The 12,288-nt window shown below is 37.3% G+C and overlaps 1 protein-coding gene across 5 annotated transcripts in view; it reads left to right on the top strand.

The window, feature by feature from the left end:
• Positions 1 to 12,288, top strand: part of RNF180 (ring finger protein 180) — a 99,304-nt gene that overhangs the window by 8,957 nt on the left and 78,059 nt on the right. For all 5 annotated transcript variants that reach the window (XM_075078614.1, XM_075078619.1, XM_075078616.1 and 2 more), the window contains exon 4: positions 3,175 to 4,125. In XM_075078614.1, the coding sequence (XP_074934715.1) occupies positions 3,175 to 4,125 (951 nt within the window). The remainder of the gene's footprint in view (positions 1 to 3,174; positions 4,126 to 12,288) is intronic.

Raw genomic sequence — 12,288 nt, 5'->3', positions numbered from 1 at the left:
AATGGAAAGTAGTTACCCTCCTGCAAATTCCAAGGTCTAATGACAAGCCAGTGTCACTGCTTTTGAGTTTTAACTGCCCATTTAAAATTAAAAGGCATCTCATAACTTTTCTATTGTACTGATTACTTCAGGTGAGTATTTTCTGTTCGTTATTTTAGGTCTAGAAGTTAACATTGTTGCATAGATATGGTAAGCAGAAACAGTCCTTTTCTTTTGCCCTACAGTTTTTCTCTGGTAAGTCTTTGATTTTGAGAAGCAAATGGTATCTGCATTCCTTTCTGCTTAGACTTCAGTGTCTTAAATTTTAGTATATTGCAAGTAACTTCTGATCTAAGCAGATCCACCCCATAAATGATACACAAAAGAAAAAAATCGTTACGGCTGTAAAACCAAGCATTCAAAATTAAGGCAATTTGTTTTGTCTTCCTTCATTGTTTTGCTCTATGTTTTATTTTGTTAAACATTAATTAAGCTCTTTTTAAAATTAATGATCTCTTTTACTTCAATAGTACCTGACAGAATAGTGTATCTGTTTCAGAAACATTGATCTTGGGGGCGTGTGTGAAAATTATGGGTGATGAGGTATTTCCCCACTTTACAGAATTGCCTAATCTTGAATGCCTGATCATAAGGATGCAGTTTTTACAGTGCTTTGCATGTTTCAGTAAAATTTGATTCAGTATTGATACTAATATTATTCTTTTTACCTTTAGCTGTAAATGGCCAGCCTTCTGCATTTGAAAGCCTAGGTGGTCAGGTTGGAGTCTTGGAAAATACAAAACCCATAGACTGCTCAGAAAAGGCTTAAAATACTTGCTGAAGATTACAGAGGAGCAATGCTCCTCTGGTGGCAGAGGCAGAGAATGCAATTTTCTTTGAACACCTTCAATATTTTACCTTTAATATCCTGGGAACTCTTGCCTCATTCACTTCTGACTTCTCTGGAAAGATCCTGTGGGTTTACAGATAAATGTGTGGGTTTTTTAAACAATTCTGACTTATCCCCAGATCCTCCTGAGCTCTGAATAATTTTGTGATCATGTGTTATTTTCTCCTGTATGACTCCTGAATCAAAGGCTAAATCGTTTTACATAAGTGCAAAGTCTATTTGCAGGCTGTAAAAACCCACTGCTTCCCAGCCAGTTCTTTTTTGCCATCTGTCCCTGTTCTTAACCAATCTCATTGAGTTTCATGAATACATTAGTGTATAGATAATCTTCAATAATTATAAATATCCTGCTAGTGCTGCTAGTGACCTTTATTGACCTGCATTTTCTTTTCCTCATCACTCATCACTTGTTTTGGCTTCTTTGGCTGACCCTTCCTAATTTTTCCTCTTTATGCAGTCCATCATTAAAGCTGTGTACCCTCAGCTCCTTTTCAGATCTTGCTGATTTTCCCCCTGCCACCTCCTCCACTAGTAGGCTGTTACTTCTCTTACTGAGTCAATGGTTCCACAGGCCATTGCCAAACTCATGCTAAATCAGTCCTGGACTCTCTTGTACTGCACCTCATCTCCCAGTCTCTGTGCATATAGGACATAGAGTTGTCCTTTTTCTTCCCTACTGTCTCTTGCATTCCCTTTTTGCCAGGCTCCCAGCCTTCTTCGCTAATCTTCATGAATCACTCATCCTCTCCATTTGGAGATCCAGGTTACTATTCCATAGAGCCTGAGTGCCAGAAAGACTCACTAAAGGCTAAAAGCGCTAGAAAGTGCTTTTTCCCTGAATTTTAGCACCTACCCCATTGCATCTGGGAAATAGAGCATGGGAGAGTTATAGTAAATCCCTGAACCAGCTTAATTCTTCTTTGGGAATGGCATATGCACACATTGGTCAGCCTTGTAAACTGAGAGGGAGACTGTGCACATTCGTGGCATTTTCAGGGATTTGAAAGCCTTTGGGCATATGTAAACTGAGATTTTTTTTTTCTCTAAGTTAAAAACATGTCCATATTTAAACAGATTCTTATAGGTACGATGAAAGGCCCATCGCTGACACTGTGAAAGTTTGAGGTTTTAACGCACAAGGCAGGAGTAAGTTTCTCAAAGTGTTTCCAGAACTTTTTGTAGCATTGCATGTGAAAAATAATCTTTTTTCTGCACAAGTTTGTTTTTTCTTGTTTTTTTTTTTATTTGTTGGTTTGGTTTTTTGTTGTTGTTTTGGTTTGGGTTTGGGTTTTTTTTCCTGAAAATGCAAAATTGGTTTTACTGAAACTTTCTGAAGCTTTCAATCAGACAAACATCAGTCATGGAATCATCTTCCCAAACTTCCTTGAAAGACATTTGCAACTGAAAGCAATGCTTTAACTGGAAATGTCGGGCTGCTTCTGTATTCATGGCTCAACCTCACTTTAGGCACACTTGTGAGTAATGTGTGACTGGAGTTGATGATGTTGTTTCTCATCTAGGCTTTGATCCTACAAATACTTGCATAACTTCAATCCTCAACAATTTTTCTGCTGACAGAGTAATACATTTCCTAAAGATACTAATAGTTGTGCAAATGTGTAGGAGTGTTTAAATCTTTGATACGTATTTTCTTTCAAGAAAGTGCATTTAGGATTGAAATTAAATTAATAGAATTACAAATAATGAGAATAACTGTCTCCTTATAGATAGAGTATTAAGGATTTGTCAAGGTATCTGCACACAACTTATGTTGTAATACTACATGCACTAAAATACAAGTACCATTTCAAGCTTTTGTGGGGTAACCAAAGTAAAAACCTATATTTTCTTTGTAAGAAATCCCCCCTCCGGTGTACTTAGTATGCAAGAAATGTATCAGCACTCAGAAGACTCAGCTGAGAAACTGTGCTTGCCAATTCCAGAGTAACATGGCAAATTGATTTCACTGCTTTAAAGGATCTAATGTTTTAATGAGTATTGCAGCATTATTCTATCTATGGACAAATTTTAAATATATTTCAAAGCATCTACATTTTGAAATGGGTGTTCTAGATTTCTTAGAATGAGTTACCACTGCAGAAAGCAGAGTTTTAACCAGAACATTATTTACGGTGGATTTTTTTTCTGCTGTGAAGTCTCTCTTATTGTGTCTGAAACAAAAAGTAAACCCTTTTATTAAAGGGAAGAGTAACTCTAGTAACGATTTCTTAAGAATTTGTTTACCATGTATGTGTTGGGTTGGTTTTTTCTTTCCTTGTCAATAGGCACAGTGGACAATTGGAAAACTGCACTGTCCGTTCTGTGATGCCTGCTTAGGAGGCTTTAACTTTGTTTGCAACACAAAATGTTCCTGTGGACAGTTAGTAAATATACATTTCTGCAAAAGTCAGACTGAATACCAGCCAGCGTTCTGTGTTAAATTGGCAAAATCGTCAGGAAAACACTTACCTCTCCTCAAAATTCAGTCTGGTTTCAGCAAGGATAACTGCCATGAAGTGGTAACCGCAACTTTGGAAATGAAAAATAAAGGGCTTTCATACATGGCCAGAAATAATAATGGTACTGGAACATTAACAGAAGCACTTTGTCTAGAAGTAAGAGCTCCAAGATTTGAGATGAAAAATATAAAACTTCCTTTCAAGGCATTAAATCAAAAAAGAAATAATTCTGCTTCCGATCCTTTGAATGATGCATGCACTGTAAAACCTTTTCACAAAAGATCACATAGTTTGGATTTAAATATCAGAGAGAGACTTGTTTTGTCACCCATGTTATATGAAACTTGCAGTACAGGAAAAATTTACCATGGTCAAAATGAAAATCCACCTGTTTACACACAAAGTGGCTTGCAATTAGGATCCAATATGAAAGGTGGTAGTTCTTATCAGGACCTATATAGTTCCAGTGCTGACAAACTACAAAAAAGGTTTCGAGTTACTTCCTTTACCACATTACTACATAGAGAAGCAGAAAGTGAGTGTGATTTTGAAGCTACTGGACAATCTTCTGGGAGTGCCATTGCTAATGAGTCACCCTTCGTGATGAACCTTTCTTCACCTACAAGTGCTGTAGAAGAGGAACAGTACATCACACCTGTTGGTCTTGTGCAGCCTACGAGTATTTCCTTCAACCAAAAGCTGAACAAGAGAGAAAGAAACAAGTTGAAAAGCCTGAGGAGAAAACAAAGAAGGCTAGAACGGTGGCTACAGAAGCAAGTAGGTGTTTAAAATCAATTATGCCCCTTTATTTGGTAAAGTTTGGCTTGCTTTTATAAATAATTCTGACTCTTTTTTTTTATGCTGTCTCTTCATACTGGTTTATTGAGGTACCGTCTAGGTTTGCAGGTATCCTGCAAACAAGGATTTATGACCTCTTCCTACAGGTAGTTTTTCTAATTCAGCCCACTCAGGCTTTTTCTGTGTAAAATCAAACCTTGGTGGGTATATTTAACTAGTTTCTGTTGGCCTTCTTATTGCTTTGTGATGTCATAATAAATTTGAAGTGGAAAAAATGCAGTAAAATTCAATCAGTGTGATTAAATGAAAACTAAATGTTCAAATCTTCTAAATAAGAAGCCCTAGTGTTTCAGGATCCCCTAGCTTTTAAGTAATGGCATTTTGAGTTAACTTTAAGAAAAATCCATGTTTTAAAAGATGTTTGCATGTATTGTTTATTGTAACACAAATATTTTCCTTTGAGCAAAGATCTGAGTGTTGCTATTTAAAATATTAGTCTTTAGTACATAAATATTTTGCCTACAAATCTGACAAAAGTGTTACATTTTCTGATCAATTATAGAACCATGGTTTCTTTCTTCAAACCATCTAAAGCAGAAGAGAATTAAAGACCATAGATGGTCACGCAGTTTCGGGGGGGGAGTGGTGGTGGTGAGGGGAGAAGGACCAGGAATATATGCTGAAATGAATAACACAGATTTTGTTTACTCTGAAGTTCACTAGAAAGACTAATGATATGTATGCCTTTAAAAGAAAATCTCTCATCATAAAATTCCTGCTACAAAATACTGTGCAGCCCACAAGAGCAAAAATACTAACTCTAATCAGAGAAGTAGTATCTACTCAAGAAATCATTCCTGCTTTGGGTAGGTATGTAATCGTGATAATCATAGAATATTCCATAGATGAAGAATAGTGACATGTAAAGGTCATGCAAACCTTATTTCACGGATCTTTTTTTTGATGTGATTGCTTTATTTTTTATAGAAGTCAAGTCTAATTTAATATTTATGCCTTACTGAGAAATACTAAGCTTATTTGAATGGACTATGCTTAGGTTAGATATTAAATTGTTTTCATTGGTTTGCATTTAATGCAACAGGATATATAGGACAATAGTTCGTGTATGGATCTTTCATTAGTCATTTGTACTTAAATGACATCCACCCTTAACATTCTGCTGTCCTTATATGGTTCCACTGCACTCAGGCACCATGTGACTTCGAGGTCTTTCCTACAAACAGTCAACAGAGCCTTTAGAATGCAGTACAGAATCTAAGCAGAGCAGTTAATTCAGAATTGAGAGAGAGATACATAGAGCCTGGCTCTCTGTCTCAGTTAAGTGTAAGAACTAGCTTGAACATGTGATGGGTCTGGGACATATTAAGAGACTTTTCAGTATGGTGTGCATATATTCTTTCTTCTTCAGGAAGGTGTTTTTTGATTTGCAAGAAAGATTTAAATTGGCATTTTGATAACTTGTTCTTATTTTGTAAAACACTTCTCTGAAACCGAAAGAACTTTTCCAAGATCCCAATGTCTTAATATTGACTACTTGTTTTCTAATAAGTCTAAAGATTCTTAGGTGTCTGAGTCCCTAAAATGGCTTTAAAAATTATAGGTCTTGCTGTTTCTGTTAAATGAAATGATGATGCAAGAGTACAGTATGTATGAGCATTTGCACAGTCATGTCATCTGCAGTCTCCCCAATCATTTTAATCTTTGTTAGATGACACTTTCAAGAATAAATATTGTACAAATTTTCTAAAGTTGTGATATCTAAGAAAAAAAGTATACTTTCAGATCTTTTTCTTGTTAAGCCATGCTTAACCAATTCCTGCATTATTTTTAAGTTTCATATAGCTAGTGATATACAGTTGTTAAGTCTGTATGCCTAATCAGTAAGCATACAGTTTACAAAGTACAAAAAATTAAAAAATAAGTAAAATAAATAATCTGGTTTTGAATAGTAGTTTTGAGGGGAAGATATTTTGGTTTTGCATTGATTTCTTTAACCTTGGTGAAAGTCTGTGATTGTGGCATGGAATGTTTAAATGGGCTTGATTCTTAGACTTTGCATCAAGCAGCACGTGTCACTAGTGCAGCTGCGTTTTTGATCACTGTGGTGTCTTCCCAGGAAAATGTGGATCTAGAAAAGCGCGTCCTCTGTACAGTCTGGTAAGTTGCAAAAGGGGATGCTCCTCTGCTCCTTTTCATGGCTGCCCCCCTCTTGTGTGCCAGACTAGGCATACTCCCTTTTGTTGCAGTTTCCACTTGCCGCCCTTTTTATTCAACGTTCTGACACCCCTCCTTGTAAAAATGTGCATTTTGTTACAGCAGTACTTAAAATAGAAAGCTGATCTGTGGTAATTTTTAACCATGATTTCCAGCATCCTTACCACGTATGCTTAAGCAATCAGATAGTAAAACTTCACAAATAGAAAAAAACATAAACCTCTGAGAGGATGGAGTGAAAGAGTTTTGATAAAGGACAGTGGGAAGGATTTCATTTAAGTGGTCTTTTAAGAAGTACTTCAATGCAGCAGAACCCTGATGTAAGGTTAATCTCTTCTAAGCTCTGTCTGTGATACTGTGCATCTCATTTTTATCTTTAATTAAGGCTTTTCTGGAGAGCAGTCCAAGAGAACAGACCTGTTCAGACTTTGGAGTTTCTTTGTAAATGCATAGGCTGCTTCTCAAAATGAACAAAAAGTTCATTTTGTAACATGATAACTTTATCTGTCAAACTTTTTTTCTGTCTTGCAGTAAGCCAAAATGCGCTCGTAAACACTGTTGTGGCAGAATGCACTCTGTTATTAAGTTGAAGTATATACACTTTGGATTGTAAATAGGAGCAACTCTGTGAGCTCCTGACCTGCCCCCTTGCCCTCAGAGGCCTGCACTGGTGCAAGCTCTGCGCTGTAGGTACGGGGCTGAGCTAGCCTGCTAACAGCAGAGGGACCCAAGCTTCCTCTGTCTGCTGTACAGGGGAAAACTCTTAATGCCTGTGAGGGGGATACTTGCATTTTGTCTGTGTGCATGCACACCTTTGTGTCGTTGGGGGATTTTTAGGTTTCTGGTATATTGTTAGGGTATGATAACAACTACTTAAGTCTAGGAATTGCCAATATTAATAATGGTTCTCATTATTGTTGCTTTAGCTAAGATGATGAAGTATTTCTGTTATAAATTCCTTTTTGTGTGTATATTGTTATATGTTTTCATTGTTTGCTAATGTCTGAAGCTTGTAATAATTTTCTGGAAGGTCTCAGACATAAAACCCATCTGTGGCTCCTCCAGTTTTATTTAATTTCTCTTCACAATCATTTTACATAGAGGAAGACTATGTAGCTGGCTTCAAAACTGCAGTATCCTCTTGGAAATGATCCTGATCCATCGGAAAAAATACTACAGGCCTTTTTGCTTCATTTTATAACTTGACATGTCACTAGTTCTTTTTTATCTTTTTTAAAACATTAAAGTTTTGTCTTACAAAGGTGACTAGTGGTCAGTTTCTATGAAGTGAGTTTGCTTTCATGCTCCCAGTGTTAATCTGAATTCAGGATAAACAGGTGGGTGAGATACTGCATTGTTTATCGTGCCCTGCAGCCTTGAGTTTTCAAGTCCATACTGATGTTCTCTAGCAACTGACAGTCTTGTAGTGAAGGTGCTAGGCTTCAAAGGTTTAACCTGTGACTAGTTCACTTAATCTATGCTTGCGTGTTTTGCGTGTGTATGTTGGTTTAGAATTCTTTTCCTTGCACTGCGTTGTTTATATTTAAACTGTAAATCCTTCAGGTGTCTTTTCATTTATGTACTTGGATTTCAGTCACCCTTTCTTTGACCATACTCGTAACTTGAATTATCCTCAGACTGCTAATGGATTCCTCAGGTGGCTGTTGGAGGGCTAAAAGCATAATTTAGTGTTGGTACCAAAGTAAAGTAGGAAGAGAAGGGCGGAAATGAAATCACAGCTGGAGGAGGCAAGCAGAAACTACAAGGTCTCAACTGTGACTTTTGTTAGGGAAATACGAGGCCCTGCCGAAGTTGCTTAAAGTAAGGAAAGAGGAGTCACAGGGGAAAAGAGGGCAGTCCTAATCCCATAACCTGAGATCTGTACCAAAAGATAGTGGATTTAATATGAAGTAATATTCAGTTGCAGTGACTGACTCACTGTGAATCCCCACAATTAAGATTGAGGGATGTAGTAGTGGGAGAGCATTTTGACTGTGCAGCTCGTACTGTATCCACACCAGCTTTCTCATTCACTTCCTCAAGTGACTGTAAGAGAAATGAAGAGCAACTATTTATATAAACCTTTCCAACTTGGGAGAGGTGAAAACTCTAATTTCTCTGTTCAGAACCACTCCTGCTCTGGATAAGTTCTCAAAATAACATAGCGATTTTGAAGTTCTCAGCTGGTTGAACTTATATTTAAAGCACAATAAACTGAGATAAGATTAAGTGCTTCTGTGTTAACATGCAGTTGCAGAGTTCAGAGTCCCTGGCCTGATACATTTATGGTTTACTCTTTCTGAAATAGTAATATTACACTGATGGTGCTATAGCATTAATGGTTTAAGAGCCATTGAGCAGCAAGGCTGCAGGGTGTTACACTCACATCTTGTATATGGGCAAAGAAGAAACACGTGTTGTGTATATAGAGCCAAGAATTTATTCTTCATATAACTGAAATATTAACTGAAATATTAAGAGAGTTATTACTATTATTGTTCCTCCCTGGTTCCTGTGGTTCTGCTCATGGCACTGCACCTCAGGGTCTGCAGGCTGGCAGCAGACCTTGGGATCTGGTGGTGGTGGGTGTTATTGTTGCTTGCCAGTATCTGAGGTCCTTCACTGGGACCAATATGATGTGTATGTTGATGGTTTCCTTTTCTTTACTCCAGAATCCACTTGATGTCATTCTTGCATGTTTGGTAACACACTTTTATACCTTTGTTCTTTGTTCACTGCTCTGCAGCTTCGTGCTACATCCAAATTATCTTATGTGGTGCCTTTTATGTATGTAAGGTACAGTTTCTTTGTTCTGTTTGTTACCCTTAAAACCAATTCTGTCTAGGTCCAAGTTTGCATTTCTTTAACAGACCCCTGGGAAGTTGCTTATAGCTGTTGTGGTCTCCAATGCCAACCCAGTGCCCCATCTCATGGGATCCCATGCCTGGTACTGCTCCATGTTGCATCCTGGGTCTCTGTTTCTCAAGGCCTCTGCTATCTTTAGCAGGCGTGTATTTCTTATGCTACATATCTCTTTCTACATGGAATAGCTGCTTTCAGTGGTTGTACCATACAAAGATGACAGAAGTAAAAGAAAATAGCTAGAGGTATGTGGTCAGATAGAGAAATTGCTGTTACAGCAGCAATTTGCTTGCTAAACCAAGTAAAACCAAGTGATAGTCAGGGCAAGGGAAGTTCAGGCAGAGCAAGCGTGGCCATCCTCAGCCCTGAGGCCTTGCAAGTTCAGTACAAAGCTTGTGACTGTTCGTAGCAGTGGCAATACTGCATTGCAGGGCTATGTGATTACAAGAAGCAGTATCTTTTTTTAACTAGCTGATACAAGGAGGGGAGAAATTTCAGGCATGAGGATCTTCTGAGCCAAAGCGTGTCTATTTTTGCTTTTGCTTTGGTTGTAACTATTGTTACTACACGTGACTTTTGTAATTATGAGATGAATTCTGTCACTGATTATAAACTGGATTGACAAGAAGGTATTAAGAATGATGGATTCATGCCCAAATGCATGACTTAACCTTTGCTAAATTGCAGTTGTGGCTTCCGTGGAAGTTGTAGCTGAGGGAAATAATATGTGAAAGCTGCTGGTTTCTGAGGTGCATCTGCAGCTCCTGTTGCAAGCCTTTAAACCCCAACCCTTTAGAGTTTAATTCCTTCTAGCTGCAGTCTTTTCATGCTGATACCTGTGATTACAGCTTTTGAGGGTGTTGTCTGAATGGACCTCTTCTACTGTTCGGTACCTCTTTTACACAATTTGGTGTACATAATAACCAGTGGGATAAAAGCCTTGCAAATTTGCCAGGGATTTGTCAGGAAGAAGCTCTGCTTGCCTTCTGTCATGGATCGTATTGTAAACTACTTAACACTTCACTTATGTGTTGGAAAGGAGGCAAAATTACTCAGGGAGCTACTGGATAAATACAATGTATCAGGATTGTCTCAGTGTATCTGTATATACTCTGAATCTTTTATGATCATCTTGAAGCTAGAATATATAGACTACAATATAGTGTAGCTACACTGTCATAATACAGCTTAATTGAAGGTCAAAATAGCTGGTTGTGCTGTGAATATATTCCTTCATTTAAGTGAAATATATATGAATAAGCTGCTTATATATAAGAAACTCTCAGAATGTACAGATACTATTGAATAATCTCAGCATAGCAGAAGTCCATGAGCTGTTCTGAATTAAGTGCCCGTCTTCCAAAAGAAGGGCATCTTCTGCTACTTCATGTGTCAGGCCACCTTTGGCGGTTAGTATGCTAAGAAGAGGCAACAGTTTTCACTAACTTTTTGTGCTTTTCCAGCATCCTTGCTAATGTGTAGTTTTTATGAAGAGAGACACATGAAGTTTTCAAATGCAGACACTTGTACCTGAATAGTAATGCTGTACTGGTAGTGCTACAACCCTAAGAATCAACAGCTGGTGTGATGTCCCATGCCACAGATAAGATCCTGATCCATCCTCACAGATGTTGCATCTTGCTGGACAAAAGCAACACAGGACAGATACTAAGTCCAATGAAGTAAGTTATGTATTTTATTATTGACTGTCTGCCAAAAAAGTGTTTTTTTTTAAATAAATAACATACGGCTCATTGCTGCTGTTCCAAGATTATATGGATTGGTATTCCAAGAAAATATTGATGAACATCCTAGAACTATAGAAATACTGTATGCTTTTTTTCTTGTATAAACTGTAAGTATTAGACACTATCATTTTAGTTTTTTCTAGAAGCCCACAGGCAACTTAGATCGTAAAAATTTATGAGACTTGCTGTCCCTGAGCTAAGAAAGGCATGACCCGTTCATGGAGGTAGGTTGCAATGGTGTGCAGTTAGGTGCATCCCATAGTTTCAGCATGAATTCTTATTACACAGATAGAGTGAAGAGCAGGCTAGATTGCAGTTATATAAGATGACTTGTGGCAGATAAAAATCAAAGTTCAACAATGGTGTCACAAGAATACAAGAGGACTTTTATAGTTATGAGATTTACTGTGTATTACCAGAAGGGCCACATCAAATACCCACTGAGGAGAGAATTTAAGATGAGACTTTACATAAGAAAATAATGTATTGTTATAAATTTCATAGAATTTTGTGCCCCAGGCCTGTAGTCCTTTACTTCTACAAATTGTTACTGACCCAGTGATTATGAATTTGAGTTAGTTTTATATTTCTGTTTGGTTTTCATGGTATAAAATTCTCTGATTACATGTAAACAGAGGTAAAATAAATGCTGCCTACACAGAGATTTAAGTAGAATGCAGGGCTTGGGTCTTCAAATTAAAAAATTAGGTTTTTTTCAGGAAAAAAGAAGTTCCTATCATCTGGGAGAATTAAAGCTCCCCACATTTTTTTAAAAGAATTATTTCTTCATGCTTTGTAGTGGTCAGTGTATCTCTGATTGTTTCTCATCCATGACCACCCTTTAAATTTTATGGTGTCCAACTTCTGAGCATTTTTTTTTCTCATGGCTGCATTTGGGAGAAAATAATGCTATCTGAAAAGAAGAGGTTTTTTTTACATTTCTTCAGCTATTTGAGGTAAAATTACAGGCAGTCACTCAGAACTAGAAGTCACTGTACGCACCAAAAAGATGTCACACAAAGAGAATAGAACTGAATACATTTCCTACAAACTTAGTCTTTTCTGAGGTTGATAAGCAATCAGTGATTCTAGTAGGAAATGCAAAAAATTAAGTGGCAAAATAGTGAAATGAATTCTTATGTATAGTACTGCAAAATACTGAACAGATGTGTGGTAGCTGGATTTCAGAATTAAAGGTAAGGAGAGATAGCATCTATTGTTACAGCTGAAGAAGCTGGCAGTCTTTTGGGTATATGAACATCTTTTTCGCATCCAAAGTACAAGCTTATACCAGTAA

This window comes from Phalacrocorax aristotelis, chromosome Z, assembly GCF_949628215.1.
Source record: "Phalacrocorax aristotelis chromosome Z, bGulAri2.1, whole genome shotgun sequence".
In the NCBI taxonomy this organism is placed as follows: Eukaryota; Metazoa; Chordata; class Aves; order Suliformes; family Phalacrocoracidae; genus Phalacrocorax; species Phalacrocorax aristotelis.
Note: the sequence above shows the minus strand (reverse complement) of the source record. Positions and strands in the feature narration are given on the sequence as shown.